This window comes from Carettochelys insculpta, chromosome 4, assembly GCF_033958435.1.
Source record: "Carettochelys insculpta isolate YL-2023 chromosome 4, ASM3395843v1, whole genome shotgun sequence".
In the NCBI taxonomy this organism is placed as follows: domain Eukaryota; kingdom Metazoa; phylum Chordata; order Testudines; family Carettochelyidae; genus Carettochelys; species Carettochelys insculpta.
Window position 1 is genome coordinate 53,712,863 of NC_134140.1, and position 16,911 is coordinate 53,729,773.

Below are 16,911 nucleotides of genomic sequence, written 5' to 3' on the forward strand. Positions count from 1 at the left end.
ATGCCCACTTTAGTGCCATTGATTCCCTCGTGCAGGTAATCACCTTCAGCCCTACGGTGCCGGTTCTGACGTGCTTACAGCTGCTGGGCCACATGGCAGCAGCAACGTTTGTGGTACAGAACGCCAGATTGCATATGCGCAGCATGCAGCACTGGCTGGCGAGTGTCTACAAACCGGCAGCACACACCGTCCACAGGGTGGTGTCGCCCACGACAGAGGTGCGCAGATCCCTGCAATGGTGGGTGAACCCCAAGAACGTGCTAACGGGTGCCTTTCACCAACCACAAATACTGGTTTTTCCTCGCTACAGACGCCTCCGACATAGGGTGGGGAATACACATGGGCAAAGAGGTGACGCAAGGACTGTGGTCCTCCACGGAACAGTTACTGCACATAAATATACTGGAGCTCAGAGCAGTGTTCAACGCCTGCAGACACTTTTGGGACCATATACAAGGCAAGTAGTCGGGATCAGTACAGACAATACCTCCACCATGTTTTATATAAATCAGCAAGGAGGAGCTCGGTCCCGTGCCTTATGTGCGGAAGCAGTCCGATTGTGGAACTGGTGCATCGCCAACAATATAACCTTGAAAGCCTTGTATTTACCAGGCGCTCACAATGCGAAGGCAGACCAGCTGAGCAGGCGCTTCGCACTCACACACGAGTGGCAGATCCGTTCCGATCTGCTACGACCGATGTTTTTCATGCAGGGGGTTTTCCCCAGATAGACCTGTTTGCCACTCAACACAACAAGAAGTGCCCACAGTACTGCTCCAGGGCAGGACTGGGACGGGGGTCCCTGGGGTACTCATTCGCGATCTCGTGGAGGGGCCCCCTGCTCTATGCCTTCACTCCCACAGTGCTTATCCACAAAGTCTTGCAGAAAGCCAGGAGAGAGAGAGCCCGAATTATCCTAGTAGTCCCAAGGTGGGATCGACAGCAATGGTTCCACTTACTCCTGCGCATGTCGGACCGTCCACCGATGCCCCTGCCGGTGGCGCTGGATCTGCTCACGCAAACCCAGGGGTCCATAGTGCATTCACGCCCCCGAGGCCTGTGACTGCAAGCATGGTTAATCCATGGCTCAGCTCCCTAGAGAGCACGTGTACGGAGGGAGTGCAACAAGTCCTAAAAAGTAGCAGGAGGTCTTCCACCAGGAAGCCCTATAAGCAAAAATGGACTCGATTCACTGCATGGTGTTCTACCAAGCAATTAGCCCCCCTTGCTGCACCTATACCTGTAATAGTAGAGTATTTACTGGACCCCAAGAGAGGCGGACTCTCCCTATCCTCGTTGAAGGTCCACCTTGCCGCTATATCGGCTTGCAGACATGAAGAGGAAGGGCACACGGTGTTTGCCCATCCCATGGTTACCAGGTTCCTCAAAGGGCTGGTAAACCTATACCCCCCTCGGAAACCGCTTCCACCTTCGTGGAGCTTGGACCTGGTGCTTAATGCGCTAACGGGACCACCGTTTGAACCCTTAGCCATGGTTTCCCTCTGTCTCCTTACGATAAAGACGACCTTCCTTCTTGCAATCGCGTCAGCTCGCGGGGTGAGCGAGCTTGCGGCAGTTATGGCAACACCACCCTGCACAGTAATTTCCAAGGAGGCGGTAACCTTACGGCTGCATCCAGCCTTTGTTCCCAAATTTTCTTTAGAGTTTCATATTAACGAACCTGTAGTTTTACCCTTGTTTTATCCAAAGCCTCATAACTCCAACAAAGAGGCGCGCCTACACCTCCTGGACGTGAGGAGGGTGCTGGCTTTCTATATAGACAGGACTAAGTCCTTCCGGAAAACAGATAGACTCCTAGTCTCTCTCGCTCCCAAATCAAAAGGAGAAGGTCCTTCTTTGCAGAGAATCTCGAAGCACATCGTATCCTGCATAAAAATGTGCTGCGAACTTAGACTCCTTTACTGGCCCTGCCTAGGGCTCACTCCACTAGAGTGGTGGCGGCATCAACAGCCTTTTTCAAGGGCATTGCGCTAAAAGACATTTGCAGAGCGGCGACCTGGTCATCCTATGACACCTTCGCCAAGCATTATGCCCTTCACAGGGTATTCCAAGAGGATACACATCTCTCGACAGCGACCCTCTCGGGGACAAGCTGCACATAAACCGATTACCCACCTCCTATCTTGGGTTAATGCTGGGTAGTCGCCTATCGTGGAGCACCCACGGGGACACTCGAGGAAGAAAGAGAAGTTACTCATCATAGTAACGGTGGTTCTTCGAGGTGTGTCCCCGTGGGTGCTCCACCACCCGCCCATCCTCCCCGCTTCAGATCTCTGTTTTAGTATTTTTCAGGAGCATCCGAGGCAGTTGGTCAAGGAATTGGCGGGGACTGGATCGCATACGCGGCTGGGAGCGCGCAAGGGAGCGGCGCGCGCCGGCGCATGCCCAGTCCGGCAGAAACTGCTGAAAGGATCTGACCTGCGGCGCTGGGGCGAGCTCGACACCTATCGTGGAGCACCCACGGGGACACATCTCGAAGAACCATCGTTACTACGGTGAGTAACTTCTCTTTCTTAACGCTTGTGCAATAATAGAAATCTATATTTAAATGTTTGAAAAACCGCTAACGTTTTTCTGAGTAATGGTTTCTTGTCCTTGTCTATGGGAGGAGGAAGACAAACAGATGTGCAAAGCAGGTTAAAGTTATTTAATACTGTGGTGTGTTCTGTTTTTTGTTGTTTTGTAGCTCAATATGAACTCAGCTCCGACATTCATGCATTTTCCTCCAAAAGGTAAACCCAAGAGAGCAGACACCTTTGACCTGCAGAGAATAGGATTTGCAGCAGAGCAGCTAGCTAAATGGATAGCTGACAGAACGGATGTTCATGTAAGTCATTTGACAATGTTAAGACTGATCCAAACTTATCTTTCGATTCTATGACTGACTGATGCCAAGAACTTGTTTTTCCCCTCATGTCTGTTCATTAGACTCATAGAAGATTAGAGTTGGAAGAGACCTCAGCAGGTCATGTATTCCAACCCCCTGATCAAACAGGACCAATGCCTATTAAATCAAATGAAATCTGGCAAAATAAGTTAAGATAATAAAATTGACCTGTGACTCTTGAGCACACTGTGATAATTTCAGCAATTTTGTAGTTAAATTTTCATAGAGTCTCATTCTAGCACAAAATAAGTAATGGTACTTTGACACTTATTTAATAAAGGTGAGCATGTGTTAGCAATGTTTCTTACCAAACAAATTTTGAAATTTAAAAAGTATTCTGTGCCAAAAATAATGGCACATGCATAGCAATCTGCAAATATGTTAAAGAAACTTATTCAATATAGTTGAATATTATATGCAATTGTTTCTTAAAGGTGAAATCAAAGCTTTCAAAAATAATAAAAAAATAAATAAATAATAATAAAGTTCCCAGTTCAGTAACTTCTAAAGGGATAACTTCAGATTTTAAGATACAGTTTTGGTTTTTGAATATATCTTGTGCTAGCAAGTATAGAAGATAGGGAATGTTTTGTCCCAGTCATGCAGGAACACAGACAAGATACAGTGGATGTGGTTTAATTTGGCTACAGCTTTACTCACTTAAGTGTGTGACTATCTGTCAGTAACTCATGATGTGCAGGAAATAGTCCTCTGTCTTTATTCATTTCCACCTATCTGTGAAGGCTGTCATCAGCACTTCTCCTTCCCAGGTTAGATCCAGCCCTTTACTGACACCCTCATTGATATGCGGGTGAAGGAGGGACTGGAAAAACCAAAGAGGGTGGTTTTTCCTAGTTTGTCAGATATTGAATCCCAACTGTGTGTCACAGTATCATCCTTCTTTCCTGCACAAGAACATGGTTACAGTAAGAATACTGTGGATTCCATAGCAGACATTGGGTTACTATTTTGAGTGCACGTGTGTGTGTGTAATATTACAACACTTCTGTTTGTCAGAAAATGGAAGAGTAATTCATGCTTTTGTTTCTCCCCCTTCCCACCACAGATAAGGGTATTCAGGCCTCCAAACTATTCAGGCACTATTGCACTGGCTCTTCTAGTGTCCCTTGTTGGTGGATTGCTGTACCTGCGAAGAAATAACTTGGAGTTCATCTACAACAAGACTGGCTGGGCAATGGCAGCTTTGGTATGCCAATATTTAATATTGATTTTAACCTGTCAAGAATATTGAACCAGTTTTAATTTTTTTATGCAATGACAAGATGTAAATATCATTTGAACAGTAATTTAGAAAACTGCAGTGTTAAATAGTCAGAATGAGACAGTATTGCATACAAACTCTTAACGTGAATGGCTAGACTAAGTCTTATGAGTGGGAAAATATTGCGAAGTGGAAGGAGCATACAGCTGAGAATTTACTAGTTCATAAATTAATAATTTGCACCAGTGTTGGTGGAGATGAATTATGCTATTGACTACTTAGAATGGAGGCTGACTGTGAAATGTAAAGGGAGGTTAGAGCAGCTACGAGATCAGAAAATGCAAAGATATAGGGTGATTTCAATCATCCTCATATTTACTGAATATATGTCACCTTATGGCGTCTTTCTAGATACAGTAAATGACTGATTCCTGGAGATTATAGTCTTGGAATCTGCAAGGCGGGGGAGGGGCAATTCATGATTTAATTCTAACTGGAGTACAGGGTCTGGTGAAAGAGAGAACTACAGCTGAACTGCTTGGTAATAGCAACAGAAATGTAATTAAATTAGGCATATTTGGACTGGAGAGAAAAACACACACTCACACCACTATAACATTTAATTTGGAAAAGAAAAATCACACAAAAATGAAGACCCTTATTAAATGGAAATTAAAAACAGCTCAAGAGGAGATCCTAATAATTACAGGCTAATGAGTCAGACTTCATTACCTGGACAATAAAATAAAAGAACACGTATGTAAGTAAATGGGAAGTAAAAGTAGACTCAGCATGGTGTTTTTGGAAAGGGCAGTCATGCTCTGCTCGACTTGTTGACCTCTTTGAGGGATTCAACAGGCATGTGGATAAGGATGATCTAGTTCAGATGGTATACTTGGATTTTCAGAAAGCCTTTTCAAGATACCACGTCAAAGATTTTTAAGGAACCTAAGTAGCTGTAGGACAAGATAGAAGGGCCTCATGTGGATCAGTAACTGGTTAAAATGTAGGAAAGGATAGGAATAATTGGTGACTTTTCACGATGAAGAAAGTGGAACAGTGGGGGTCCTCAAAAATCTCTATTGGAACTGACAATGTTCCATATATTCATTAATGAACTGAAAATGGGGATGAACAATGAAGAGGAGAAGTTTGCAGATGATACCCAATTATTCAAGATGGCTAAATCCATGCAGAAAGCAAGGAGTTAGTGGGATCAAACAAAACTGGGTGAGTGGGGTGCACAATAGCAGATGACACTCTGCATTGTCAAACACACTCAAAAAATCCCAATTCTTTCTTTCATTATAATGTAATGTAATAGTGGATTCTATTTCTTGGTTGCTCATAGCTAATGTAGAATGTGGAATCACTGTGGATAGTTCTCTAAAAACCTCAGCTCACTCTACAGCAGCAGTCAAAATGGCAAAGTTTGTAATGCCAGTATGTAAATCCATGGTGTTCCTGCATGTTGAATACTGTGTCCAGTTCTGGTCTCCCCATTTCTAAAAAGGATATAGTAGAACAACAAAAGTTTCATAGAAGGGAAACAAAGATATTCAAGGACATGGAACAGCTTTCAAACGAAGAGGGACTTAAAAGATTAGGACTATTCAACTTATAAAAAGGAGACTAAAGTGGGATATGAAAAGGATCGATATGGTGTGCAAAAGTGAATGGTGGTGTGCTACTTCCTCTTCCTGACCATACAAAAACCATAGATCATTCAAAGAAAGTAACAGGAAGAAGGCTTAATATGAGCAAGAGGAAATACTTTTTCACACAACTTATGGAGCTCATTGTCATGAGATCTGATGGCCAAAAGTATAACTGAGTTCAAAAAAGAACTGCATATATTATGAAGGATAGGTGCATCTGTGACTTAAGATGGACAGTGACAGAGCCCATGCTGAACTGCTTTGTGTGCTTCTTTTGAAACTTTGGTGTAGGCAGGAAACTTGGAAGCTGATCCATGGTCTGATGTGTGACAGCCCATATGTTTTGATCTCGAGTTAGTAGAGATGCATTTTAACCAAAGATATTGCCGTTGTACTGCAGCAACTTTTTAAAAAAAAAATGTGAAGGAAATGCCAGTGAGATTTAGTAGTTAATGGGCAGATGGAATTAGTTAATTTATAATTTATAATAAGGTAAGGGGAATAAAATATTTTACAAAAAATTGAATGAAAAAGTGGCCAAAAAAAAATCCGTTCATAAATGGATAAAGTTATATTTACAAGCTGCTGAATTATTCCGTACATTAAAAAATCTGTCTTCAATATAAGAAAGAGAGTAGAAATTTAGATGCTTTGATAAAAGTAGCTTTTGATAAGGAATACTCAAACAGAACCAGTGAGCTGATTTAGATTACTGTATTCCAGGACATCAGGGAAATTTAACAAATGGTTTTGTTTTTGCCTCTCCCTCTTCAGTGTGGCTCACTGATTTATTAATTCATAGTGCTCAAAAAGGTGTAGTAGGCCTGGCAGAAAACCTAGTCTCTGCCTCAAATAGTTTGTAAGCCCAATTTTAGTTATGACCAAGGAAGTGAGGATGGAAAATAATAAGTAGGGTATGTTGGCAACTGCTCTTCTCAAAGTTTAATTTGTTTCTGCACAAAAATAGTGGCAAATATATGGACAAGAAAAAAAAATCAGAGACAGATATCCATTGCTTAATTTTCAGACTCGCTAAGCATCAGCAGCTTCCGCTGAATTAATCAAAAATGGGAGCAGAAGTTGTTGAAGTTGTCAGGCCCATTTGGCCACGGGAGGATCCTTGTAGTATTCATTTATACAGAACTGATGAAGCAAGATGTTAAAGCAAATTCTCAGTGCAAATGCCTTGATCCCAGAAGCATGAGTATACAGAGGCATCATCTTTGAATTATGGTTGATTATAAGTAACTTCAGATTTCCTTTCCAGACATGTCTTTTTTTACTTCAGCTGTGGACAGAAGACCATAAGTGTCCATATACACATTTTTTAAAAGAAAAAAAATTCATTATAGCCCCTCCTTAGCCACAGATTTTAGCGAGGGAAAAGGTGACATAAATGAAGAGGTCTAGTTTTTAAAGCGACTCTTCCCCTTTGTGCTTTATCGTAAAGAGAGAGAATGTCTGACATGGGAACAGAGTTGAGGATAAAAGTTAATCGCAAAACTTCACTTGACTTCGGTAGGACCAGAATTTCATCTGAAGCATTCTAAATCCCGTTGTTTGTTCTAACACCTCTTGTATCAAAGACAATTGGGGTAGTTGTGTTCTGTGTTAATTTTATATTATTTCTATACTGACACCATTTTTATACAAATTATTTTAGGGATGCTACTGAGGCATCCTAAATTTGAGAAGTTTCAGCCTAGTTGAATCTAAAGTCCTAATTAAAGTCCACAACAAGGATTACTGGAATCATTTTACATACTGTAACAGCAAAACAAGAATTGTTCCCTAAGGCTGTGTCTGCACTGGCAAGTTCTTTCGAAAGACTTTTTTGAAAGAAGGGGGCTCTTTCGACAGAGCAAACAGTGTCTATGCACAAAAAGTGTTCTTTCAAAAGTAAATCTAATGAATGTGGCACTCCTTTCAAAAGTGCTCTTCCCCTCCTGTTTCAGGAGGAACACCTTCTTTCAAAAGAAAATGTGTGTAGATGTTCCGCAGGGCCCTTCTTTTGAAAGAGCAGTCCTCCTGGCCCATTCTTTCTTTCGAAAGAGCAGGGGCTATGTAGATGCTGTCTTTTGAAAGAGCACACCAGTCTTTTGATCCACCTTTTTGTGTGTGGATGCACTCTTTCAAAAGATGTTCTTTTGGAAGAGGTCTTCCAGAAGGGCTTCTTTCAAAATATCTCTGTCATAGACGTAGCCTAAGAGTATGGATTGTAATTCACTGTAGCAGAATGTTCTACAAGATAGCAATATGCAGTAAATATTTTTCAGTTGAGAGCTTGAACCATAAAGATGTGGTGTCTTTTGAATGAACTAAATGCTTCTGTGATCCTGGCAGACGAGATCCAGTTTCCATGCCAAGTCCCTCATGTTTCAGCTGAACATGGACGAATGCATAGCTGAAATCAGTCTGGCTAAAATGTGTGTTACAATTGATAAAACAGGTATTACCATTATAAAAGTTATTTAGTGTTAATCTTTACTGGATATTTGACATGCTGCATACATTAATCTCATTTCTAACATCTTTGTTCCACACTGTCAGGTAATTTGTAAGCATTTGTATTGTAAGCCTCTGTGACTCACCAGGCAGGAGAAGGATTCTAAGTAGTGTAAAGAGTTGGTCTCCAAAAGAAGACATTGAGAAATTCATCTCTCTCTCACTGTGTCTAGCCAGTCAGTCTAGTGAGTATAGCTAACACGCTGACAAAAAAGAAAATATATGCTTGAGTTGACAGCTCTCTCTCCTTTATCCTAACCAAGATACTTTTTACTGATTTATATTTAGATACAGCAAAAGGGGGAAAAAAACCCCCAAAATCTCCATCCTGTAATGTGATCTCCCAGCACTGATCCACAATGTTGCCTGAGAGTCCTTCAATTTCAGTACAATTCCACATAGACACAGGTTTCTACATTAGCAGATCCCTTTGCAGGACTAGATCTTGGATTGCAAGCTCTCTAGGATAGGCACAAGTTCTTTTCTATGTTCTGTAAATGACTAGCATGTTAGGTGCCATTTGAATTGTAATAATATATGCACATCCTAAAGTGCATTTGTAATGGTTCAGGACTTGCCACCATAGTGCCTCGGTCTGTTCAGTCAGGGAATTCACACAGTCCAGTTTGAGTGTGTCACCTTTGACTAGTATCTTCTTCCTAGTTGTCTGCTTAAATTTGTGGCCAGTCCAGCATTTGTAGCTTGACATGCATCGTTCCCTGAGCTGCTTTGTCCGCTTTCAGAAGATTTGGTAGTCTGTCTCCAGTGTCTGTGCCTGCCTCCCTGACCAACTGCAGCCTCAAGTCTAGCCCCTTGCCTCAGGAGGCTAACCACAGTCTGTCTCAGCTGTTCTCCTCTGTGGCAAGTTCAGTGCAAATGGGAGACAACCCATGCCCACCCAGTACTCCAGGTCTTGACCCAGGAACCCCATAGCGGCAGCCATATGCTGCCCTTATTCTCTTCCCTGTACTGACTGTGTTTCCTGGGCTACTTCCCCATAGCCCTGGCACTTGCTTGGCCTTTTTTGTAAGGGGCCTCAGCCTGTCACCTATCAGTCCGAAGCTTTCCCTCTGCTCCCCTTATGTGGCCTGCACTGTTCTATACAAGCTGCTGCTCCTTATACAGGGAGACAGTCTTTTGCCCTGGCTGGTCAAGGCTGGAATGATTCCCTTCTGAGCTCTACAGCCTTTTTTATAGGGCACAACCTGGCCCTGATTGATTGCCCTCTATCCCTGCCCTGAATAGCTCTTTGCAAGTTCTTTTTGATTGGTTGCAGGTTGCACCACCTCCCTATGGCTGCTTTGAGCCCTTTTCACACTGGAATGGGGCAGCTGTCCCACTACAACATTGTAGTTCTACATTTTCGTATTTTTAATTCATTCTTATAAATATTCAAACAGTCAACTATTTCATAAAAGGCTTTGAAAAGGGAGCATGAAGAAGGCAATAGACAGTGTCTAGATAGGTGTGATAAGTTGTGACTAATCCCATACAGTAGTGTTGAAGCCATTAAGAAGTGTATGAATAATTTGTAAGCATTTTCAGAAGTAGTCTGTCTCATGAACATTTTTCTCTGTAGGACATTTAAAAGGTAATTTATTGGGCAACAGATATAACATCTGCAGAAGGCATACACTTGAGGTGGGAAATTTGGCAGTTAGGCCTAGTCCCAATGGCAGCTCTTTCTGAAGCTGACGCAGAGCTGTAGAGGGACTGGAGCTACTTTCAAAGAGTTGTTTTTGCAACTCTGCTCAAATAAAAGAAAAGCAGTTTTTTTAAACTGCTTTTTGAGGATGCCTGCGATAATTGAGTAGTGCGCTCAAAAAGGAGGTGTGAATTTGTGATTTGCTGGGACTATCGTTGTGATGTGTGTGTCTGGGATTCATAAATGTTTCAGGAGCAACCTATGGAGATGTTCTAAATTGCCCTCTCTGTCAGTGAGTGCTTGCGTAACAATGGAGTGGCACCCTTTGCAGTTTCTGTGCTCCTTGAAGGCAGCAAATTATGGGCAAACAATTTCCACCAGTGTTCCTAGGGCACTGTGGAAACTCCATTCTTTCAAATCCAGCAGTTATTTCAGGAATTTCTTTTACGCCTCCCACCTTGGGATAAATCACAGGCATAATTGCCTCAGAAATATCCACAACACCTTTAATCCCAGTTCACTTTTCGGTACCAACTGATCCGCAGCAAATTCCAGATGACTGTAACATAGTGTCTGAATTGGTGAGTGTGGCCTCTTGCATATGTCTTTATGCTGAGAGGTCAGCACAAGCTGCTCACAAATCTTCAGACACACAGCTTGCTTCCTATGAAAATTCTGGATCCACTGCTTCTCATCGCAGGTCTTCATAAGAGTCACAGAATCACAGGGCTGGAAGGGACCTCAGGAGGTCATCTAGTCCAGCCCCCTGCATCAAGCAGGGTCAACCCCCACTAAGTCATCCCAACCAGGGCCTTGTCCAGCTGGGACTTAAAAATCTCAAGGGATGGAGAATCCACCACCTCTCTCTAGGCAATGCATTCCAACGCTTTATCACCCTCCTGGTTAAGTAGTTTTTCCTGATATCTAACCTACACCTCCCCCCCTTCAACTGCATACCATTACTCCTTGTTCTGCCATCGAACACCAGTGAGAACAGTTTCTCACCATCCTTTTCAGAGCTCCCCTTCACTAAGCTGAAGGCTGCTATTAAATCACCCCTCAGTCTTCTCTTCTGTAAACTAAACAAGCCCAAATCCCTCAGCCTATCCTCATAGGTCTTGTTCTTCAGCCCCTTAATCATTTTTGTCGTCCTCCGCTGAACCTGCTCCAGCAAATCCACATCCTTTTTATACTAAAATTGGACACAATATTCAAGATGTGGCCTCATCACTGCCTAATAGAGGGTGATAACTACTTCTCTAGATCTGCTCAAAATGCTCCTCCTAATGCGTCCTAGTATGCCGTTAGCCTTCTTGGCTGCAAGGGCACACAGTTTACTCATATCCACCCTTTCATCCACCATAACCCCTAGGTCCCTTTCCATCGTACTGCTGCTGAGCCAGTCAGTCCACAGCCTGTAACAATGTGATTCCACCAGTCTATCCTTGTGGCCCTGCTGCAGAGGAATGGTCTACCATGGTTCAATTTACTCGGACTATACGGAGTACGTTGAGAAGCCATCAACCCCATTGAGTATAACTTTTCCTCTGTCTTCTCCTTCTGCTCCTCCTTAAATTTTCTTCGTGCCTTTGTTGGATCAGAAAATGTTGCTGAAATGGACTCCAGCATCTTACAGAATCTCTGTACATTTACTGTTGCCTTGAAGAGGAAAGTGTCCCTCTGTGTTTGGTACTGAACCTACTTGTTAGGCCTCTCCAAAACTTCAGCCACGATTTCATCACGGAAACACTTTCTCTTGGAACAGTCCATGAAGTTGTATCAACCCAGGGATCTGCTACAGTGTGGGAGATGTGTGAGAAGTGATTTTAGATGATCGTAAAACTACTTGGGTTGGAGGACAATGCCAGGGGGAGGGCTTCACTCAGTGGCCATGCCACAAAAGCTGTTTCTATAATTTCAGGCCTTCCATATTTTGGAGGATATAAGGTTGCTTGTGGGGCCCAAAAGACAAAGGTGTATGTTGTTCCAAGATGCAGGTAGGGAACCTGGAAGTTATGCAGTCCCTGTGTAACTTGGGGGCCTACTTTCCAACACATTTCCTCAGACACAGTCACAGCATTCACTGTGTCCAGGTGGCTTAACAGACTGTAAGATGGTTATAGAAGCACTTATCTACAGGCACAACAGTATAATGTTGTTGTTAAAAAAAAAATTGCAGTGGCTGTACCAGAAATCTGTGCCTTTCTAGTAAAAATGCACTTTAATGTGTGTGTTACTGTTTTCATGTCCCTGCCACCATTTTGAATTCTATGGATGGTGATGATGGGGCGGGGGGGGCGTGGCATACCATTTCCCATTAGTAGACATAAGCTACTAGCTGGGGCTTCTCAGAATTTTTGTAGGATGGAAATCCCTCCACTCTATTAATAAACACACAAATGGAGATGGAAACTTACTGGGCTCAGAGGTGGTTTCTGTCCCACTTGTGCAAGGTGCAGGTGCTGCACTATGTTGTTCCATTGGGCAGAGGGAATGTGTGCATCAGCTTCTCTGGGTGTGGACCCAACCTCATCTGCTGCTGCTGGTTCACATCAGCCGGTTTTCTGGTATTCAGTCTTGAAACATTTAATTCGCTCCCTGCACTAGTCAGCAGTCCAATACATTTGCAATACCTTCAGTTTCTTCAGTATTTGCTAGTATGTGCGGTCATTTCTGGTACTCATAGTACATCTGGTTATTTCTGGTATTCCTACAGTTTTTCTGGCCATGCCCCAGAGACCAGGGTGTGCTCTCATGACCACGTAGCAGCACAGTTTGCAAAAGTTTTCTTCTCTTCATTATCCCATGCAAATGATGTTTATAGCTCAGTGATCAAAAATCAATGGGGGGTTAATGCTGACTCAGTGGGTGTCTGCAGCCGAGAGTGGTTGCTTCTGTTTTCAATAGAGTAGATTTAAGATTCTTAGGGTAGAGAAGGCAAAGAAAGTTAGTCCATACAATTGTGGGATATATTTTGAAGGACTCCCAGGACCCGAGTGAAACAGAACTGCGTCTGAGCTACGAAGTGATAGTGCTTGAACTTAGGTCAGGCTTGAACTTATGTCTATGGGGTTCTGGAACTCCGGGTTCAAGCCCTGGAACAGCATGATTTTATATGCATGGAAGTGGGATGGTTGGGGTAGGCTTGGGTGAGTGTGAGCCGGGTCTTCCTATGCAGTGCAGATGTACCTTTAAGAAGTGCTGCCAGGAGAGCTTATACACGGTAAATGTGCTGCCCTTTAGTTTATGTACCACAGCTGTCTAGACTTGAATTGTCTGTCCACTGCTGAGAACACTTTATGGTTAACTACAACTTAGAAATTGAGTACAACCCTTGTAACTGTATAGACTTTATAGTTTCCAGGAGCCACAGAGGCAAATTTGAGCTGAACAGAACTGCTGGCTTTTCTGCAAAAGGAATAGTTGTAAAATTAATTGCTAAATTATTGAATATAGAAGAAATTAGAGGATAATACTTTGATGCATCTGAGTCACCTCTTGATTTAAATTATTATCTTTTTAAAATAGACACAAATGCTATTAACACTTGGATTTCTCAAAGTTCATGAATGCATCGTTATTTTTTTATTATTCCCTTTTTACGGATGACACCAATATCTGCAGTCTTCTGTTCTTAACCTACACAGGGACTCTAGTGACTTGCTTGGCATTGTGTAATCGCGCAAGAATTTTAATTAACTTCAAAAGGCACACAAATTGGTCTTTCAAGCCTGTGGCAATTTTTAATAACCTCAAAGATAGTTAGTACTTTTTACAGAGCTACTTGTTAAACATAGCCAATGCCTCTCATACAAAGTGACATGAAGCCTAAATTATGTGGCAGAATCCAAAAAAATATGGTGGCTTCAAGAGTAGCAGAGGAACTCTTTACAAACCCTAACAGAGGGCTTCTGCTGCAATCCTTCCTCCTGTCAGAGACTGGGCTAGCTCAGCCTGACGCACTCCCCTGCCTTACGGAGCCTCATCAGCCAGCCATGCTTCTTTTCACACTTAGGCTGTGTCTACACGTGCCCCAAACTTCGAAATGGCCATGCAAATGGCCATTTCGAAGTTTACTAATGAAGCGCTGAAATGCATATTCAGCGCTTCATTAGCATGCGGGCGGCAGCGGTGCTTCGAAATTGACGAGCCTTGCCGCCGCGCGGCGCGTCCAAACGGGGCTCCTTTTCGAAAGGACGCCACCTTCTTCGAAGTCCCCTTATTCCCATGAGCTCATGGGAATAAGGGGACTTCGAAGTAGGCGGGGCCCTTTCGAAAAGGAGCCCCGTCTGGACGCGACGCGCGGCGGCAAGGCTCGTCAATTTCAAAGCGCCGCTGCCGCCCGCATGCTAATGAAGCGCTGAATATGCATTTCAGCGCTTCATTAGTAAACTTCGAAATGGCCATTTGCATGGCTATTTCGAAGTTTGGGGCACGTGTAGACACAGCCTTAAAGTGGCAAGTACCAAGCAGTAAGTGAAAGGAGTTAGAGGAAGGGAGCGTCCTGAGAGTCCAAAATGGGTGGGTTTGGGCCTAAGGCTACTGCTGGGAATGTTAGCCAAAGCATGGTCCCAAGTCTGCTGGAGCTTAGTTTGAATATGTTGCCAGCTGACCCGCTCTTAAGGTCATCGAGAGAAAAACAGACCACCCTGCAACGTCCTCTTTCTGGCAAACTGTCATAGTTCCATTTTGACAGAGCTCCTAAAATGCACGGGAGGTAGATATGTCACTTACAAATTGCTCCACAGATAGTTAGCCAGTGGCCGGGTAATGTGCGGTGAGGTACCAACCATGTCCTTGTTACCATCCGAGTCTTTAACTGCTAGAGCGCTGGGCTCCTTCACAGCGGGCAGCCTGGGCCAGGCTGATGGATGCCCCAGGGTCCTAAACACCCGAGTCTTTTACTGTTAGAGCAGGGAGCTCCGTCGCAGCGGGCAGCCAAGATTGACTGACGGGTGCCCCAGTGGTAGCACTAAGAGCCTTTCCACACCCGAGACTTCAACTGCTAGGACGCACTGTCCCGTCGCAGCGGGCAGCCAGGATTGGCTAACAGGCACCCCAGGAGTCTGCCCCGTGGAGGCAGCACGACTCTATGCTAGGCTCTTAGCACTCTCACCTATAGCCAGGCTGTGGTAACCAAACGGTTAAAGTTCTTTTTATTGTGCTGGCTGTGTTGCAGTGACAAAGGTAGCAGCAGTCAGGCTTAGATCTTAATTGGTTACAAGCTTATTAAGCTACAGTTATAAGTGTGTGGTTACAAAAGGCCATTGTCTACTTCTTATATGCTAGCAGAGTACAGGTGTTAACAGGTTACGTTACAATCCAATACAACGACATCAATCTATAGAGCTCTAATTCTTTAACTGTGTACACCAAAAAGGAGACCTTAATGTGAGTACCTCTTACCCTCCTTGCGTCTCTCGATACCAGCGTAGCCAAGCCAGGATCGGTCACTCAATTCTGCAGAAAGACAAATTCGAGGTTGGGCATCCCCAGTTGCGGACCGCGGGAGGCAATCACCTGACCCGACCAGCAGGTAGTTACTGGTGAAGATGCACTCAGAGTCAGTGTGCTTCTGGGCTCATCTTTATACCCCCTGGGTCACGTATTCTCTTATCTATGGTGCCAGATCGTACTGGTCTGTCTTTTGTCACGCCAGTTTTTACAAGGGCAATTCTTACTTAATTTGCACTTGTAAGACAGGAGATAAAGAATTTGGGAGTACGGGACATTCTTTTACAAGGGCGGAGATTTCTCTTCTGGGATAACTGTGTGGGTGCATCACTCCATTAATGCCAGCCAAGGGCAGTTCTCTGAGGCCCTTCATTAATGGTTAGCCTGCTAGCCCTCTATCTGTGTTTTTGTGTTTCTCAGGGTCATGATGAGCCAGCACATGTGGGCCCCTTTAGGAAGGCATCGAAGACTGTGCTGTTTAACTGCTGTTCAGTGCCCTGTGTGCTCTGAGGCACCTTAGAGGGGAGGCAAAAGCTGGTCTGTGGTGGGGAGACTTTGTCTGTCTACACAGATGGATGAGAGGTAAATGTGTAAGACAATCACAAGTTACTGTGTTATTCAGTGAGAGGGAGAAATCTGGAAAGTTATAATTCTGGCACAGACCTAGGGATGTTAGTGGAGACCAAATTACGTAAACGCGTAGGTGGGTTTGAAAATCCTGTCTGCAAAAATTTACAGTCATATAGAAACAGTAAGAGGCTAGTACGATTTAGGGCTATGTAAATACCAATGATGAAGAGAAATATGAGTTGTGACAGGAATGGAATCAAGGTAAATGGCAAGATGATCATGAATGTCAAGGAAGAGAATTTCTGAGAGCAAGATCCATCAGAATATTAAATAGTTAGCTAAGGGGAGTCATGGAAGCCCTTTCTTTTCAGATATTTAAACCTAAATTTGACAAAAAAAACCAAACAGAAAATGTACTGTAGGAAACAAAACATCTTTGAAAAGGAGCTAGGTGATCTAACTATCTTTTCTATCTCAAATTTCTGATCGTTTCAGTGTGAAACCTCCCATTTTGTGCTTCCTTTCTGCAGTCATTGCTTCAGATTTATAAAGGGGGAGGAATAGGTCAGTGATTTCAGCATTGGCCTGCTAAACCCAGGGTTGTGAGCTCAGTCCTTGAGGGGGCCATGTAGGGATCTGTGGCAAATTCCTCAGGTCACTTCCAATTCTATGAGATGGTATCTCCTTATATTTATTTAAAATTACTTACTCAATGGGAACACAGTAAGCAAGTTGGGTGTAGCAAAATATTCTAGACATTCTAATGTTGGAATCAAACATCTGTTGCCATGGCATACCTGTTGAAGCTAAAATTTCCTGCTTGGGAAGGAAAAAGGTGGCTACTTTGTACTCTACACAGGAGGAAGTTTTGGAAGGCTTGTATTTCAGTGCTCCTGAGATTTGTGACTCTGATTGCATCATGTCCGATATCGTATCATAGCCCCAAGCT

At 43.6% G+C, this 16,911-nt stretch overlaps 1 protein-coding gene across 3 annotated transcripts in view; it reads left to right on the forward strand.

Annotated features, from left to right (window-relative positions):
• Positions 1-16,911, forward strand: part of TUSC3 (tumor suppressor candidate 3) — a 434,459-nt gene that overhangs the window by 250,093 nt on the left and 167,455 nt on the right. For all 3 annotated transcript variants that reach the window (XM_074991822.1, XM_074991823.1, XM_074991821.1), the window contains 2 exons: positions 2,708-2,848; positions 3,975-4,115. In XM_074991822.1, coding sequence (XP_074847923.1) covers positions 2,708-2,848; positions 3,975-4,115 — 282 coding nt within the window. The remainder of the gene's footprint in view (positions 1-2,707; positions 2,849-3,974; positions 4,116-16,911) is intronic.